Raw genomic sequence first — 16,862 nt, 5'->3', positions numbered from 1 at the left:
AGTCCCTTCCTCCTCCCCCCCCAAAAGTAACATTTTATTCGCTGAGGAGTGACTATTTGACTTATAAAGCAGCGAAACATTGGTAGTTTTAATCGGGTTTTGTTTCCAGCGGTTGAACTGTGTTAGCTATGTGAAGTTTTCTTCGTGTATTACTTAAGCGCGAAACAGGTCCTTAATGAAAAAGATGTCCTTAGAAAGTCCTGAATAAAAGCATACTTTCTCCTTGCCAAATAGGCCTAACGTGCTCTTAAACATTTTAGAGTAATGCAATCCAGTTCGTACATGTGCACTGTTTTGTTCGTACATGCACATTGCTCTATAAAAATTACTGTTAAGTGATTCATTTGATTTCGGATCATTGTTTTATAAAGTATATTATGCATATAACAGTAATTGATGCATGAAAAGATCTTGAAATCCAGCAGGATTTCCTCACGCGCTATAAATAGACTTCTGTCTCCTTTGGTTTACATGATAGGCTTCGAAGCAGTAGTTTAGTTTGGTTTGTGTGTTCTGGATCATTCTTCTCTCAGTAGAAGATAGTAGCTCTACCTGTGCTATTGGCAGTAAAAATATACTTGAAAATATAATAGTCCTTAAAGTACTTCCAAAAAAGTCGTACGGCGTTATATCAGTAAATTGGGACGCCATGCTGCAAAAGATATGTGGATCAAACTTGGACCAACACATTTCTATGTGTGTAAGGAAAACTTGATGAGTTTCCAGTTCTTTGTTGTATCACTTTTAAAAACAAGTATTCTGAAACCCAGTGAATCATTTAAGTAGCCTTGTATGTATGTACTTGTGCGCAAACTGTTCTACTCATTGAAGTTTGCAGTATGTCTGCTGAAGGATGGAAAAGGAGAGACATATTTCAAATATCTATTTACTGTCATAAAAACACATTGATTTCCTGGAAAGCCTGTGCATATTTTATACTTAATTATATGTTTTAATTTCCGTTTTGACGTGCGTTTACTATTCTGGTGAAGCTGATGCATATTAAAAACAGGAAAATTGACGTTCTCAGAACGGCCATTTAATGGACTTTTCAGTAGAATAACTTTTTAGCCTTCACTAATATCCAGATGTAAATTAAATCAATTCGCTTATTCAGTGTTTGAGTTTTAAATGTATTTGGAAGACTTTATTGAATGGGTAAAATTCTTCTGATTTTCTGAAGTAATCTGCTTTCAAAAGGTATTCAAATTTTATCATATTTATTGTATTTCAATTTTACATTCAATGGAAAATATATTTTCTTTTCGTAAAATTTTTTATCTTAAATGTTCATGTTCTTATTCATCTATTGATAGGCGAAGGTATTAAAAGATGTATCTTAAATGAGTGTTTATTGTGTCATATTATTAAATTATTACAATTTAAGCACATTTTAATTGCTTAACTTTTTCGCTTGCACGATTTTGAGACTTTCCTCGTGTGTAATATGAATGCAAACGTGACCAGTAGTTTTCTTTAGAAACTCATTCTTTATCAAAGCTGATAACTGTTGTGTGTTTTGCGGTAATGATCTTTTTTCTTAGCAGTTTATCTTTCCAGAGTTCAAAATGTCTAAATTCTGAGTAGATCAGATAATCTTCATTTCATCATTATTACGCAGTCAATTTAGTTGTTGTCCTTCCTTTTTTATGCGTGGCGTAGTGGTTAAAAGCTGTTCGCAGTTTGGTTCGCAACTGCTGAAATGGGCTGATGTCATGGTATTCTAATTGTTCTTCTAAAGCGCAGCTTGCCGTTTTCTTTGCGTCTTCCATGAAAGCATCTCTTCCTTTAGGCAGATTTTTCTCTCTTCTAATTACTCTATTGTCAAACATGGAAATATTGGGAAAGAATAACTCTTGTGTAATTTTGCCTTTTGTCACATGATGTGAAACGTAATAGTAGGAGTACTATGTAAGGGAAAACAGGTACTCTAAACTCTAGAGATGCTGAAAGTTAATTGGTTAAAAGATTTACAATACGCAGCCTTTTGTAAACGAAGGGGGAGGAGAAGTATTTCTCCCCGTTGTGATAAATCTGATGCAAAACTGCTCAAAACAGTCTCAGATGGAGAGGTGCTTAAAAGCATTTCTAATATCTAAAAAATCTGATGTGTACACCGCATGACTTCCTTGTACGGAATATTAAATTATACGCATTTTTTTTTCCCCATTTCATTTAAACTTATTAGATTGAATTAAATCTACTTCGCCGACAGCGCATAAACTACAATAGAATAAATGCATTCTTTAAAATTCTCTTTGTTTACCATAGCGAAACTCTGGCGCTAGGTTTACTTAACAGTATTATATTTCGTTCATATTATAACTCAGAATGCACAAAATTTGTCATTTAAAGAATTATCTAATCGTTGCCACATGTTCTATTCAAATACTATAATAAAGCTAGAACTATGTATAAAAGAAATTAAGAAAACAAAACAAAAAAGAAACAGTTTTTCACAGACGATTGAGTATTTCTCATTCAATTAATTCAGTTTTTACTTCGCGATAAGGCAAAAATACATAAAAACTCAAAATATCTGTATTAAAAATTACAAAGTAAATTTTAAACACTTATTTCCTCTAAAAAATTCCAGAAAGGATTAAGCATGATTTAAATAATAAATGAAGGCGTTATCTTTGTTGTTGCGAAGCTAAGTTTCTCTAGATTGGCAACAAATCCGCTACTCAGCTGTTTCAAATGTAAAGAAGAGCAATGGCCGCCATCAAATTAGGCTTAGCGGCACTTGAACAATTTTAAAATTGTTGATAATTCTAAGAATATTGATTTACTAAACATACAGATTTACTAAAGGCATAAAACCCTTAACCGAAAAATAAAAACAACATAATTCAATCATTTTTAAAGCAAAAAATGTACAATTTACAAACATATAAGAGTAAAGAAACTGAAATCACTGAGCCGGGTAACAGAGTGGATATATTTATAAATATATTTATATACGTTTGGCGCGGCCGATTGAAACCAAAATACGAGGTCCACATCTACATGTTATAGTAGTCTTATATACAAAATTTCAACCTTCTGAGGCTACTCGTTTTTGAGTTATGCGAGATACGTACGTACATACGTTCGTACAGACGCCACGAAAAACTCTCTTCAGAATTCATTTTAAAGCTGTTTTTTAGTTTTTTTGGAGGAAAAGAGTCTTTTATTCTGTCCTTACAGATATCACGCAAAAACGTCGTTAAATTGCATTCGAAAGCGGTCAAAGTGGATATTTTCGTTGGAAATATGCTGCCTGAAGCTTTTCGCGATTACAATACTTCCTTTTTACTTCGTAGAAGGAAGTAAAAAGAATGCCTGATAACAGTCTAATATATAACAGATTCCTTTATTACTGCAGTGAACCAGTCTATTCCAGTATACTCATTCATAAATACTTTTAATCGAAAATGCAGCTCCAAAGTCAATTTAATTTGTATAAAAGCGATAAAAAGGATAATTTTGTTTACATAAAAATCTTCTAAAAGAGGAAGAGTGTCAGATGATCGTTGTGGCGCTTTTTTGAGATTTCAAATGCTTTCTGTTTTGTCATAAAAAATAAATACCATACTTACTTGCGCATTTCTTCTTCTCTTGTATTCTCCCTCACCCGTAGCATTTCTGTTTTATAGTTTAAATATTTTTGATTTTTTTTCACGTAATTTTCTTTCTGATTTTAGGAAATGGACTTCTCCACAAGGATGACTGTGTTCTGAAATTTCTGTTACACGTGTATTTGCCGAAGCTTTTCATTTAATCCTTCGAATTTTAGTCAAGATCAATCTTCTTTCCTCTCGTAGAGATAAAAGTGAAATGGACAGTATTAAGGCAGTATTAAGGATTTAATTTTCAAGAGGGGTTAAAGACAAGAATAAAGTCTTTACACTGCATGGGAGTGGATATTCCTTGTCATTTTGATGTTTTTCTTTCTGTGCTCCTTCTTTAGTTGTGAATTACGATTAAAGTAGGATATGTTAAGTACTGAAGATGCATTCTCCAGTTTTAGCCTTTCTGTAGAAAGTTATTGTTATAGACCTCTTTATATAATAAGTCGCCTATTTAATTTATGTACTTTAACAAATTTTGTTTTTCCCATAATTCATGGGATGAATAACAATGTATAGTGTGTGTGTGGGGTTAAGATGGCAGTAATTGAAACAGTAATGCTGCAAGGAATTTAAGGCATTCCACTAATTGTGGCCTTCTGGTTAGCATAGCTAGGTAACTATAGAAAGTGGTTCCGCGATTAGTACAGTTTTCATTTTCCAGCTTCGAAAATATATAATAATCTCTACAATATTAGTGCATCTGTGTACTCTTTTTAATCGTATACATTCGTTTTATCCCCCAAACCTGTTGAAATGATATATCCGACTTAATTTTTATGTTTTGGTTGTAAAGGGCAAAATTAGCCCCCCCTCCCCCCCAAAAAAGCTGAGAACATTTCTACGTATGCAAATACTGGTACCATTATCATGTAAAATTGCAAATGTACGTATCGAAAAGCGAATGCTTCACTCGCTGTACGTTTACCATCAAGTCAGATTCAGTGTTAAATTTAATGTAGTAATACGTGCTTGTGAATCGTACCCGACATCAAACTTTGATAGTATCAAAGAAAATCGCATCGAAATCACCCTTAAAATTGATATTTGCTCAGTGCTGAAATGAAAAGCGATAGAAGTGGCTTGCTAGAAAATCAATTTTGAGATATCTAATTTGCGTTCCTTCTAGGCTGCCGTAGATGACATACAATTGCCGATTTCTTCCTTCCCCCGGACATAAAGTTTTACTTTAGTTTTTAAAGTGTCATATTTCCTGTTATTGAAGATTGCGTGTGTTCGAGTTCAGTCGCCGTCCTTCCTTGGCCAAAGCACTATACTTCACATGGCTTGCCTCTAGAATAAACGCACAGTTTTTAGCATTATTCAGATTAGATTAGATTACTAGATTCCGATTCGATCCGAATCTGAATCCAATCCGATTCAGATTATTCAGATTAGATGAGGGGAATGACGGTTTGACTTCTGATAAAAGTGGATTGGTAATGAGAAACTGGTATGGGCGAATTTCAGTGTATAAAAATTTCACATATATTTGTATTCTTAAGACCAACAGTGTGGTCTCGATGGCTTATATTGTAATCACATAAGTAGTAGAAAAAAAATGGATTTTTATTTATTGATGGTAACTAACAACAAATTCAGTAATTCTAAGAAACCACCTATTGAATTCAAAAATTCGTTTAAAAGTTTGAAGCAGTTAAATCTAAATTTAATAATTCTAAGACATCTTCATTTAAAGGCTATTTCCTTCTTACAATTATTGAAGTTTATAAGTGAAATTTAATATGTTTTTATATTGTTTATATTATTCAGGTGAACACAGACTTGCAGATAAGTGTTCAGAGGCTGTTCGCACATTTTTTAGACGATTTTGGTAAGCGGTAATAAAAAATAATTTGCTGCCAAAGAAGTAATTGCAATTGTACTATGTTTTTAAAAGTCAAAATTATCGTCTGTGGCTTGAAAGTTTTGTTTTTATTCAAAATGGCGAATTTAACAAAGCAGTGGTTCGAAGGCTACATTTACGCTCTTTCCGAAGAGAAATATGCATACTCCGTTATCCAAAAACGATGTGAGAGTCATGGTTTTGTGATATCTAAAGCGTTGATAGGTAATATCCTGAACAAGAAAGGATAAAAAAAGTCAAATTAGAACCTCAAGTGGGACAAAAATTCCAAACAAGTATCCAAGGAAAAGAAGTTGATTTTCGACTATTACAAAGGTACGTTGTTTAATGTTAAAAAAAAATCCCCCTAGTCAAAGGACAGTTGCAAAATCATTAAAATGCTCAGTGTCCACTGTAAACGTTGATTTAAATCTTAAGAAAGCGAAAAAACGCAGTGTGCATCGTCTTCTTCCAAAGCATATCGCTCAACGCAGGATACGCTGCAGAATACTATATGAGAAACACTTATTCAATGAAAAATGGAAAACAATTGTCACAATAGATGAAGCATGGGTGTATTTAAATGATTGTAACAAAAAAAGAGCCATTTATTATCATAAAAGGGGAGAAAAAAATTTAAGCACATTGTTCAAAGAATCGAAAGAAGGTTTTTCTAAGGGATTCATGATTGTTGCTAGTTTTTCTTATAATGGCAAGTTAAAAATAAAGAGAGTGCAAAAAATGTCAAGATTAACTCCAAATACTATCAGGAACATACACTCATGTCCATAAATTAAGGATAATTCGGAGTCACGCGGAAATCGAACTCTAAAATAAATATATCACCTGTAAAATCACTACACACATTTTCAAGAATCATATGCAAATTTCAGGAAGTAACCAGATGACACCGCTGGTACGTCAAAATGACGAGAGTGTAAGAGAGTGATATATAAGGAATACAGGCAAAGAAGTAAAATTGTTCGCAGGCGCTTTATAAGCATTTCAGTTCAACAACCGAATAGTTATGACACAAAGGACGCATTTGGATGATTTTTTACGTGGTAAAATTATCGGCTTTCTGGAATGTGGGCATACCCAACTGGAAGTATCAGACGAACTTGGAATTGCCCAGAGTGTGATCTCCAGGCTTTGGCAACGATTCCAAGATGATGGTAATGTGAGTAGACGTTACAGCACAGGTCGCCCCAGAATTACAACGCCGAATGAGGACCGGTATTTGGCAGTTACTGCCAAAAGAAACAGGCGGAGCACAGCCTCAGACCTGTCTCGTCAGCTCTTTTCAGCCACTGGTACGACAATTTAAAGGCAGACCGTGTACAGACACTTAGGGCAGATTGGTCTATATGCTCGTAGACCTGTCAGATGCGTTCCACTTACTGAAACTCACTGTCGCCTGCGGTTAGCCTGGAGTAGAGAGCATACATTGTGGACTCCGCGACAGTGAGCTTGTGGGATGTTTTCCGACGAGTCCAGGTTTAGCTTGCAGTCTGATTCTCGCCGGACTTTCATATGGAGAGCTCCAGGTACCCGTTACCACCAAGAAAACATCATTGAACGACACCGTTACGGTGGTGCAGGAGTGCTCCTTAGGGGGGGAATTATTCTGGGCTCCAGAACTGACCTGCATGTTCAAATTGGAACCATGACAAGCCAAATCTATCGGAACGTCATTCTGGAACAACATGTACGTTTGTTTCGGGGCGCCATGGGCGCATAATTTGTGTTTATGGATGACAACGCCCGTCCTCACTGTGCAAACATCGTAAACGAATGCCTTCAGTCGGAGGATATCACCCGTATGGACTGGCCAGCATTCTCACCGGACTTGAATCCAGTAGAGCACGTGTGGGAATGCTTGGCCGACTAGTTGCAGCCCGTCAACCTCCTCCTACTTGTCTAGCGGAACTTCGGAGAGCATTGCATTTTGATTGGTGTAATAACCCCCAAGATCAGATCGATAATTTGATACTCAGCATGCCTAGCCGTTGTACGGACTGTATTGCATCGTCTGGGAGACATACAATGTATTAACAATCATACCGAACATGTAATATTGTTTTTTTGTAATTTGCTCCAGGGAGAAAAAATCGCTAATTTTTTTTAATAATATCAAACATAGCATCTTTTCTTGCTCTATACCTTCTGTTTAATAAATAAGCTTTACAAATAAGTCAAATTTGTTTTGCTTCTAACACATCCTTTGCCTGATTTTGCATTATCCTTAATTTATGGACATGAGTGTATTTTATCGCCAATTTTTTTGAATGAAATACCATCGCTTTACCCACAGTGCCATCAATCTGTGAGACTCCATCAGGACAAAGCTAGCAGTCATACATCAAAATTCACTGTAAATTTCCTAAAAGAAATGGAACAAAAAAACTGGTATCAAGGTCATACCCATCACTGATATCCCTACTAAATCTCCCGATGTGCCACCTATGGATTTTTGTGCTTTTGGACTTTTAAAAACTGCATTATCCAAACGTTGTCCCAAAACCCTAACAGGACTCTGGAAAGCTGTTCTGGAGGAATGGGATAGAATACCTCTTCTGCCACTTCAAAAGGCATTATTATCCTGGAAATTGTGGTGTCGAAAGATAGTTCAGAATAAGGGATGTCAAATAGAACATTTAAAACACAAAAATTTTATGCAATTTAGTTTTGTGAATACAATATACATCGTCTAGAAAATGTGTGAACAGCCTCTGTATGTATACATGTCATTATGAATAAATGATCGAGAAAGATGCCTTCGTCGTATTTCAACCTTCCAATCTCGTATGGAATTTCCACAATTATCTGTCCCAGGATCAAGAAGTCTGGACCTTTTTGAGAGGCCCTAAATTCCGGGATTGGTTATCTATCCCTTTTGTCGACCGTAAAAGCAAGGTCTGCCAAAATCGTTCCAAACTGGCATTTAAAAAAAAAAAAAAAAAAAAAAAAAAAATTTTTTTTAGAGGAAGTGGTCAAATTTTTGCTTCAAAATTAAAATGAGCTGATTAATGCTTCGCATTTAGATTTTAACTCTCAAACCCTTGTTCTTGTTTTCGCTCTGATTCTCGTTCACACGGAAGAGATTTATTGTCCATATTTCGGCAATTTATTTTTGTAGTTTTTTATGCAAGTAAAATACGTACTCAAAAATTTATTAATTTTAAAATTAAACTTTTAATGATCTTTATACGGTTCGTCAATACTGTTAGGAATTTGGTATTTAAAAAGCTAATGTAAGTTCAATTATAAATTAAATGGTTTTATTTCTCGAGTGCAGGGCGTGACGAATATTAAAAGAAAGCTAAGCAGGAAAATTGAAAATACTACAGCCCGTGCATTAAATAAATAAATATCTCTTTTTGATTTCGAGAAAGTACTGGAAAATTCTAGCGCGTGATTTTAAAATCTTATAAAAGGAGGAAAACATCTCAGTTTGTAGTTGCTGCTTAGTTTGTTGTTGTTTAGAGAACTGCTCTTGTTGATTGTAGCGAATTCGCGGATTAGCGTTCTTTAGCTGTTTTGAATTACGTTCTATTGGACATTTGAGTAGTTAAAAGATAACTACTGTGAGATATTGTAATACTGCATGATAATTTGAGAAAATTTAAGCATTTTTGTTGTGATAATAATAAACTTTTGTTCATTTTTCATCGGACTTGTGCATTTATTTCATAACGAACCCGTACGCACGCAACAATACCTTAAAATGCCTATCAGTTCAAAAGAACGGCAAATATGTAATAAAAATTATTAATTTTGAAGTTAAACTTTTAGTGACTTTTACCGTTCTTCAGTACCTTAAAGGAGGTTCGAATCCCGCGAACGGGTTGGCTGCATAGGCGTTTTCTTGTTTTTCCCCATGTGTAACGTGTATACGAGCCAGTTTTCCCTTAGAAAGTTCTCCACGAAGGCATCCCTCCCCTTAGGCAGATAGCCCTCGAGGCTTTACCATAATCACACACACACACACACACACACTCTGAACCTTAAAGTGTTAATCACTTCAAAAGAACCTTAAAGATCGTCTAATGACTTATCCACCCTTCTACTCTATAATTAAAGAGATTACAACTCAGTGAAGGTTTAAAATACAAACGAAACATGATCTTAACGGGTACATTTACTGAAAACGTGTAACAAAGACAAAACTTCGCTGCTTGTGTGTAATTAAAAGCATACTTTCGATTTAAAAATGAATGTGAAATATAAATGCAACACACAAATCTTGGCTTGGCCGTAGTTACTTCTGAAGTCAAAGCGGCTGGCCGAAGCCAATAAATTAAAAATTCAACCTTCAGGAAGAGCGAAGCCGAGTGACGGTCAGTCTATGCTATCAAAAGCTTTCTGTCTAAAGCTCAAAATCTCTGCGCTTCTTTATGCTTTAACTAACTAATTCTTTCGTAATGGAAGATGACGAAAGTAGACTTGAAAATATAGCCAAAATAGTAAGATAGCTGGGTTAATTAACGTAAAACCTTACAATTTTGTTATGATTGCTTTTTGGGGGGGGGATTGTTTCTTACAAATTATACAAATTCCATATATCGGCTTATAGATCGGAACAAACACTGCAGTCTTGGTGGAGTTACAAGGTGCGTCTGTCGTTCGCAAAGATCTTGGACACCTGTTCTAACAGAATGACTTTGCGTAGCCTAATTTTGAGTGGGAACACTCAGAAAATGGAACTCAGCGATTTTGCACCCGTCTTTCCCTATCACCGATTTTTTAGCTAGTGGATTTTAAGCCCTCCGATGCTGAAGCTAGTACTTAATAAAGCAGTCGGATGCTGAAGCTAGCATATGTCATGCCATATGCTGCATTTGAACCTGAGCATAACGATATGACAGCCTGTCCAAGTTGCGTCAACTTGGCAGATCAGACAAATACGATTCACATTTGGATTTTATGCCCAAACTAATATTATTTAAACCAAATGCAACTTTCTGTGATGCAATGATGAAAGTTGCGGAAGCTCGCTTAAACAGTACGTGAACTTCAATGCATTTATATTGCGTCTGGGGTAGAAGGATGGAAGAAAACTTTTTTTTTCCATGGGTTATTAGGGCCCACCAGCAGCCGAGCGGTAAAGACGCTGAGCACTGGTAGTTCGGTCTGAGGTTCGAATTCCGCGAACGGGCTGGCTGCATGGTCGTTTTCGTGGTTTTCCCCATGTGTAACGTGTATACGAGCCAATTTCCCTTAGAAAATCCTCCACGAAGGCATCCCTCCCTTTAGGCAGATAGCCCTTGTGTGCTTTGCCATAACTGAATAATCCAATCCTAATCCATGGGTTATTAGCGAGAGCATAAGTATTGTAGAGCATTTTTCATTATTTCAAATGAATCTTCGAGAATGTGGATTTTGCATTGTTATCGTCTAAGAATTCAAGTAGTTCAATGGACCATAAGTCTCCTTTTTTTGTCTTTGTTATTTTTAATTATATTTGTTTTAAGATTAAAATTGAAATGATGAAAGAGAAACGGAAATGTTGTAATAAAAATAAAAGCACATTCTGCAAAATTTAAATTGAATTGCAAAGCTGCAAATTCCCTTCCTTAAACGGTTGTGAGTAATAGTATTTGTCTAATCTGTCAAGTTGACGTAGAAAGTCCCTACTAGTTTATCTTGTCGTTATACTGAGATTAAGTGTTGCTGTTGTGTATGTTGGCAAATAAAGTACATACTTTTGTGTTTCACAATTGAATCGATAATTAGTTTCCTGTTTTGATTCTCCGATTTACCATTCTTGATAGATTGGAACAGTGTTATGCCATTCTTGGTGAAGAAATTAGGTCATCTGTCTTCATCGGAAAACAGTCGTCTGAGAAATTTTATAAATATGAAAATTTTATGGGAACTTATTTTTTAAACATTATTTGCATTTATACACTTAAACTTACGTTAAAATTTGCGGAGTTTTATTTTTGTTTGATGGTCGATAGATGCATAATCTGAAATTTTATTCTTTCCTTTTGTATCTTCTTTGCAGTTCTTTGTGATAGTGAATAGATTGCATTCAATTATATGTGTAATAAAAATTCCAATTTCTTTATATCTTTTATTGGTAGCGTTTGATATTGCTTTATCTCGCTATTCATTGCATTAAAATTTTTGAATATTATGAAATGACTTGATTTAAGATTTCGATTCCGCATCTTACGGTATCCCTTTGAGTAACTAAACTTTGAGTTTCTGTATTTCATTTTAAATGGTCGTAGTGTTCCCGTATGCCATCATTTTAATGGTTTTCCCCATGTTTAGCTTGTAAACATGCCGTTCCCCTTAGAAAGTTCTTCACAAAGGCATCTTCCCCTTTGGCAGATAGCCTTCAAGTATTTTGTCATAATAAAAACCAAAACAAATCTGTCATTTTAAATGATTATATTGTTCCAAATTTAGAGCTTTTTGACTTTTCTGAAAATTATTATATTCGTATTACGTAAATCATGATTTTACTGTCAAATGATGCCATGCCAAAATAAATGGGGAAATATCTAACAATGTGGAAGCAGAAATCATAACACTTGAGTTTCTGTACACACACCTTTTATTTGTTTCGCTCAAGTAAAAATTTCAATTAAATTAAGACTTCTCCCCCCCAAAAAAAAAACCATCCAATTAAAAATGTCTATTATAGTTTTCACATAGCAAAACTTAAGATTAAATTCGTGAAAGCAGATGTCAATGTATTATGTTTGGAAGAGTTAATTTTCGTTTATGAAAAATAGAAAAATATTTTTTCGTACAGTAGAATGCACGGGCGTGAAGGTGTACTTTTTCAGAGCCGTTCAGTTTTTCGACGGCCGATTAACAAGTATGTGAACCGCATGAAATAAGAAAAATAACAAAAGCACAGAAAAGGTCATATCAGATGTGAGTTATTCTGTCTAGACAGTATGACTGGTGTTTGACATAGCAAACGCAAATTATCTTAAAACCCGAATAAAAGCAGAGAAACTGTAATAGATTGAGAATTTATTATGCATTAATTATAATTCTTATTTATTAATTTTACTGCAGTTATTTATTATTATGTTTGAAATATTTAGAACTTATTTCCCTTTTTCGTGTGCCGTTATATTACGCTACCAGACCATAACCATCCGTGCAACCTGGAGGGTGTTGCATTTTATGAGGCATAAGATCATTCATTATCCGTTCGGATTGGAAGATTGACAATTCTCGGAGACGTTGCCATTCGACATTTCATAAAGTTGCCATTCGACATTCGACGTTGCCATTCGACATTTTAAGTTTATCATTGAAATAAAAGTAATATTTTTCTTAACTAATTGAGCAAGAGAGATGCGTTTTCTTATAATTTATTTTATTTTAATATGGTAATGTAATTTGTGCTGCATTTAACTTATGTGCTTTATAATAAATCTAATCCTTTAAACACTGAAAAGTTATTGTAATTAGACATTTTTCTTTTTCAAGTGTAGTATAAAACCCAAAAACTTCTTGTATTATGATGTAAACAATACAATCATCTTCTGCATTACTGATATTGAAGTTGTTATAATTACTTAAATATTTAGATCTGAATTGTAATTAAAATGACTGTTTGTTTTTCTTTACATGTTGGCTATAAAATGAAAATACGCAATTAGGTTCTTGTTAGTAAAAATATTAATGATTGTATAGAAGATGCATTTCAAAATCTTTCTTGAAAGCTTCCGTGTTTCTATTTTTGATGCATTTTTAAAATATATTCTTATGAAATGACGGAGGGGAGTCTTTCTACTTCCATTAACGTAGTTTTGAAAGCGTTCTACTTCTTATTTCACCCTGTGACCTTCAAAAACTAGCTTGTTCACCCCCTTTTATTTTCCTTGCTGTCGAAATCATCGAGAATTGTCCTCTTTCAGGTAAAAAGAAAACCCATCCATCTCGTATACGAATTTCTACAACTTTCTTTTGTTCCACATTTTCCGTTTGCCCACGGCGTCTCGATGTTTGTTCACGTGGTTACGGTTGCAGTTTTAATAAGGAAGAGACTACGTGCAATGGAGAAAATAAGGCTACGCATACCGATCGTGCATCTGATTTGCCAGTTCTGATACCGGCCCATTCTGAGCAACAACGGCGGGAGGTTTCGTCTCAAATACAGCTGGTGTGTCTAGCTGAGCGTGTGCTCTTATTCCATTAGACTGTTGCTTTATTATCTGATCGATCTAGATACAGAATTTTTTTTTAACTTCCGTATTTTAATTGATGTGTTGATCGCCATTCACGACGTTTTTCTCTAAGAGCTGAACGTGGTCGAATAATTTTGCGCAATTTTCACTGAAGCGAAAAATTTGCGCTGTGGGTGTAAACCCCCTTCCCCATCTAAAAATATGGGTGTAAGACGAAAGGTGAGAATGCTTCGTGTTTATAAACGGACCATTCGGCGGGATTTAAGGTGAGTCATTATTCTTAATTTATTTGTTAAATTTTTGAATGTATTATTTTATCAGTAATTCAGTACCTAGGAATTATATTCAAAAGAATCCTGATTTCAGTTACGTATGTAGCCGGAGAGAAAGGCCTGAGTCGCTTTGAAACGTAGAGAAATTCGAGAGGGGATTAAGCTAAAAATTTTGTAGGAAATGGCTGAAAAACGTCGCCTTTCTCAAAAATTTTAAGTTGAAGTGTTCCCCCAAAATTTATGCATTTACTAGTATGGAAAGCCTGTATTTGCTTTGAAGGGGAAGGTAAAATAAATTATTTATTAATTTATTTAGTAAAATAAATTATTTATTAATTATTATTTATTAATTATTGTAAATAAAGTATTTATTTGAAAGGAAGAAATAATTGGTTTAACCTAACGTGGTTTTAGTTCACTAGTTTTTCAGTTCTTCCCCTTTCCAAGAATTGTTACAAATTATTGCTTCAAAACTCAGCAATTTATTTTTAAAAATGACGTTTAATGTATTTTTATTTCAATAATATATTATATAGATTGGCTTTTAGTTCAAATATTATTTAATCTTTACAGTATAAATGCATGTTAAACTCATTTGCAGTTTTATTCAGAAATACGTGAAGAATGAGGAAATAGTTATATTCATCAAGTTTAGTAGAGTAATTACTTCAATGAGTATTAGCTGCTCATGCTTAACTTACTTCTATCTATAATAGTATAGTAAAAAGTAATAATTTAATCAACTTTTTCTAATGTTATAGTTTTATAGTAAAAAAATAATAATTTAACTTTCAAAATAAAGGTATACTTCTAGGGAAAAATTCTTTTTGGTGCATACCGTCGGCACTAGCCAGAAGCATGAATTTCCGCATTTCGCCCTTTTTCATTTACATGCATTTTTGTAAGCTTTAGTGTTTTCCAGTGTATTAGAGTAAAGATGTGCTTTTTTATGAGCGAATATATGAGAATTATTGTGTACCAGGTACATACCAAATTTTTCATTTGGAGTTTTTTGACTTCGGTGTGGTGCGCCGGCGATATATTTTCAAATGGCCCATTCATGTTAGCCAAGAATTACACCACAGAATCATCTGAAATATTAAAAATGGTTAATTTTCTTCCCATTCTATTTTGTTTACATAAAGTTGAAAGATTTTAATCACAACGCCTTAAGATCACGGTTTAATTGCATGCCCGTTTTTATAGGATGCCCTTCATAAAAACATCTTTGATGTAGGAGGAAGCCGACAAATGTATTTTCCGTATGTAAATATATGTATAAAAAAGTTACCCCAAAACATTTGGGAATTGGGGAATCAGTTTTACCCTTCTTGTAGTAAACTAGAACCATCCAGAGTTACTGATTTTATAATTTGGCGCACCTGATGTATGAGGTATAAAATAATTGTTTTTTCTGACGTAATAAAGTGCATTTAATTGACCTTTCTTTTCCCATTATACTAAATTACAAGCATTTATGAAAATAATGAAATTTTTGTAATTTTTTCTAGTAATTAAATTTTGTTACAACTTCGAATGGAAGGGATATTTTTTAATAATTTATTTTAGCAAATGTTTAATATATTATTTATATATTATTTAGCAAAGCATAAGATTTTGGTCACTTTATATTTGTTTCATGGAAAAAATTCAGATGGAGATTATGGAAAAAGTCCAAAATAAAATCGCTAGGCAATTATATAAAATGGCATTCTAGAGGGTAGAAGCTGTTATATATATATATTAAATAGATTGAAATTTATGAATTTCAAAATGTTTGTGAAATATTAGTTCTAAATTTCTTACTTTTTGTCTGATATATTGATATATATATATATATATATAACTACCAAACTATGGGAACCTGTCAAACAAAACTATAGAGAATATTTTTATACCTAATTAGTTGATAGTAATAACAACAATGAAAGAAAACTTCTGTTGCCGAACTCGACAGGAAAAGGTTACGCCTTCGCCTATGCTCTCTAATCTCAATTAAATCAAGTCATTCAAATTCATAAATTCTAAAATTTTTGGCTTAATATATCGTTTTCCTTTGGGAAAACTTCTCAATTATTCTCAATGAAATTAATTTCCATGCCTTCATAATCTGTTCACGCGTTTTCAAACTCAATCATATTTTACCTCTAAATGTCCAGTTTTAGTTGCTTCCAGCCATTCACTCTCCTAAAACTTTTGAATTCCATCCTTAAAAGGTTTATTTATTGAGTCTACTAGTAAGTTATAAGCCTGAAGGGAAGATTTTTTAATCAATCCTTTTTACCTTTCTATTAAGATAGACCATCTTTAGATCTCGCATCTCGCGTTTTCTATGTGAAGAATACTAGAATATAGTATTCTTTTGTAATAATAAGTGACGATACCGAAGTTGGAAAAACGAAGTGGGAATTATACTATATACGAGTATATAATAATGTAGCAGCTTGGAATTTAGGAAATTTTTCAACAATAGTTTATGGAGTGTGTGTCTATTTTGCGATTTTGAATTCCTTGGTCATGCTTACGCACGATTGTAGTATGTATTGACTTATTGTGTACCGTCTTTTTATTTTGCATTTTATTGTTTCGTGCGTGCGGCTTCGATTGAATGCACACACAACCCTTGCTAGCTTGATAAAATTTATTTTCCCAAAAGAAACTTTACAGTTTTGGAACTTTCCACAAAAATACTCCTACAGTTCTCATTATAACAAAGCCTGATCAGTAGTTACCACTTCAAACTACTAAGAACGTTAAACACAACACAGTGCAATGTGCATCCAAATAACGAAGCTCGCACAATCTCAGTACACCGAAGTCATCTCTGAACTAAAAAACTCAGAACTGTTCCTGTTCCGTTGAAACTAGCTTTCTGCCGGCTCAATTACAGTAGAGATGCACAAGGTGCTGAAAGTAGAAGAAATACATGAGCTAAAATTTAAGCGTCATGATGATGAAGAAAGGGAATCAA

The 16,862-nt window shown here is 34.0% G+C and overlaps 1 protein-coding gene across 5 annotated transcripts in view; it reads left to right on the top strand.

Annotated features, from left to right (window-relative positions):
• The window catches only part of Fatp1 (Fatty acid transport protein 1), a 210,023-nt gene that overhangs the window by 134,288 nt on the left and 58,873 nt on the right, over window positions 1-16,862 (top strand). Inside the window, exon 1 of one of the 5 annotated variants that reach the window (XM_085806924.1) lies at window positions 3,909-3,970. The exons of 3 other annotated variants lie outside the window; for them this stretch is intronic. In XM_085806924.1, coding sequence (XP_085663050.1) covers window positions 3,924-3,970 — 47 coding nt within the window. In that variant the 5' untranslated portion in view covers window positions 3,909-3,923. Of the gene's footprint in view, window positions 1-3,908; window positions 3,971-13,554; window positions 13,886-16,862 lie in introns of those variants that run through there. One more of the 5 variants, XM_085806921.1, reaches the window with a different exon arrangement.

Source organism: Stegodyphus dumicola, chromosome 1 (assembly GCF_044657685.1).
Source record: "Stegodyphus dumicola isolate Sdum_Otavi_A_Nest chromosome 1, ASM4465768v1".
Taxonomy (NCBI): Eukaryota; Metazoa; Arthropoda; class Arachnida; order Araneae; family Eresidae; genus Stegodyphus; species Stegodyphus dumicola.
This window is presented reverse-complemented; position numbering and strand designations above follow the sequence as displayed.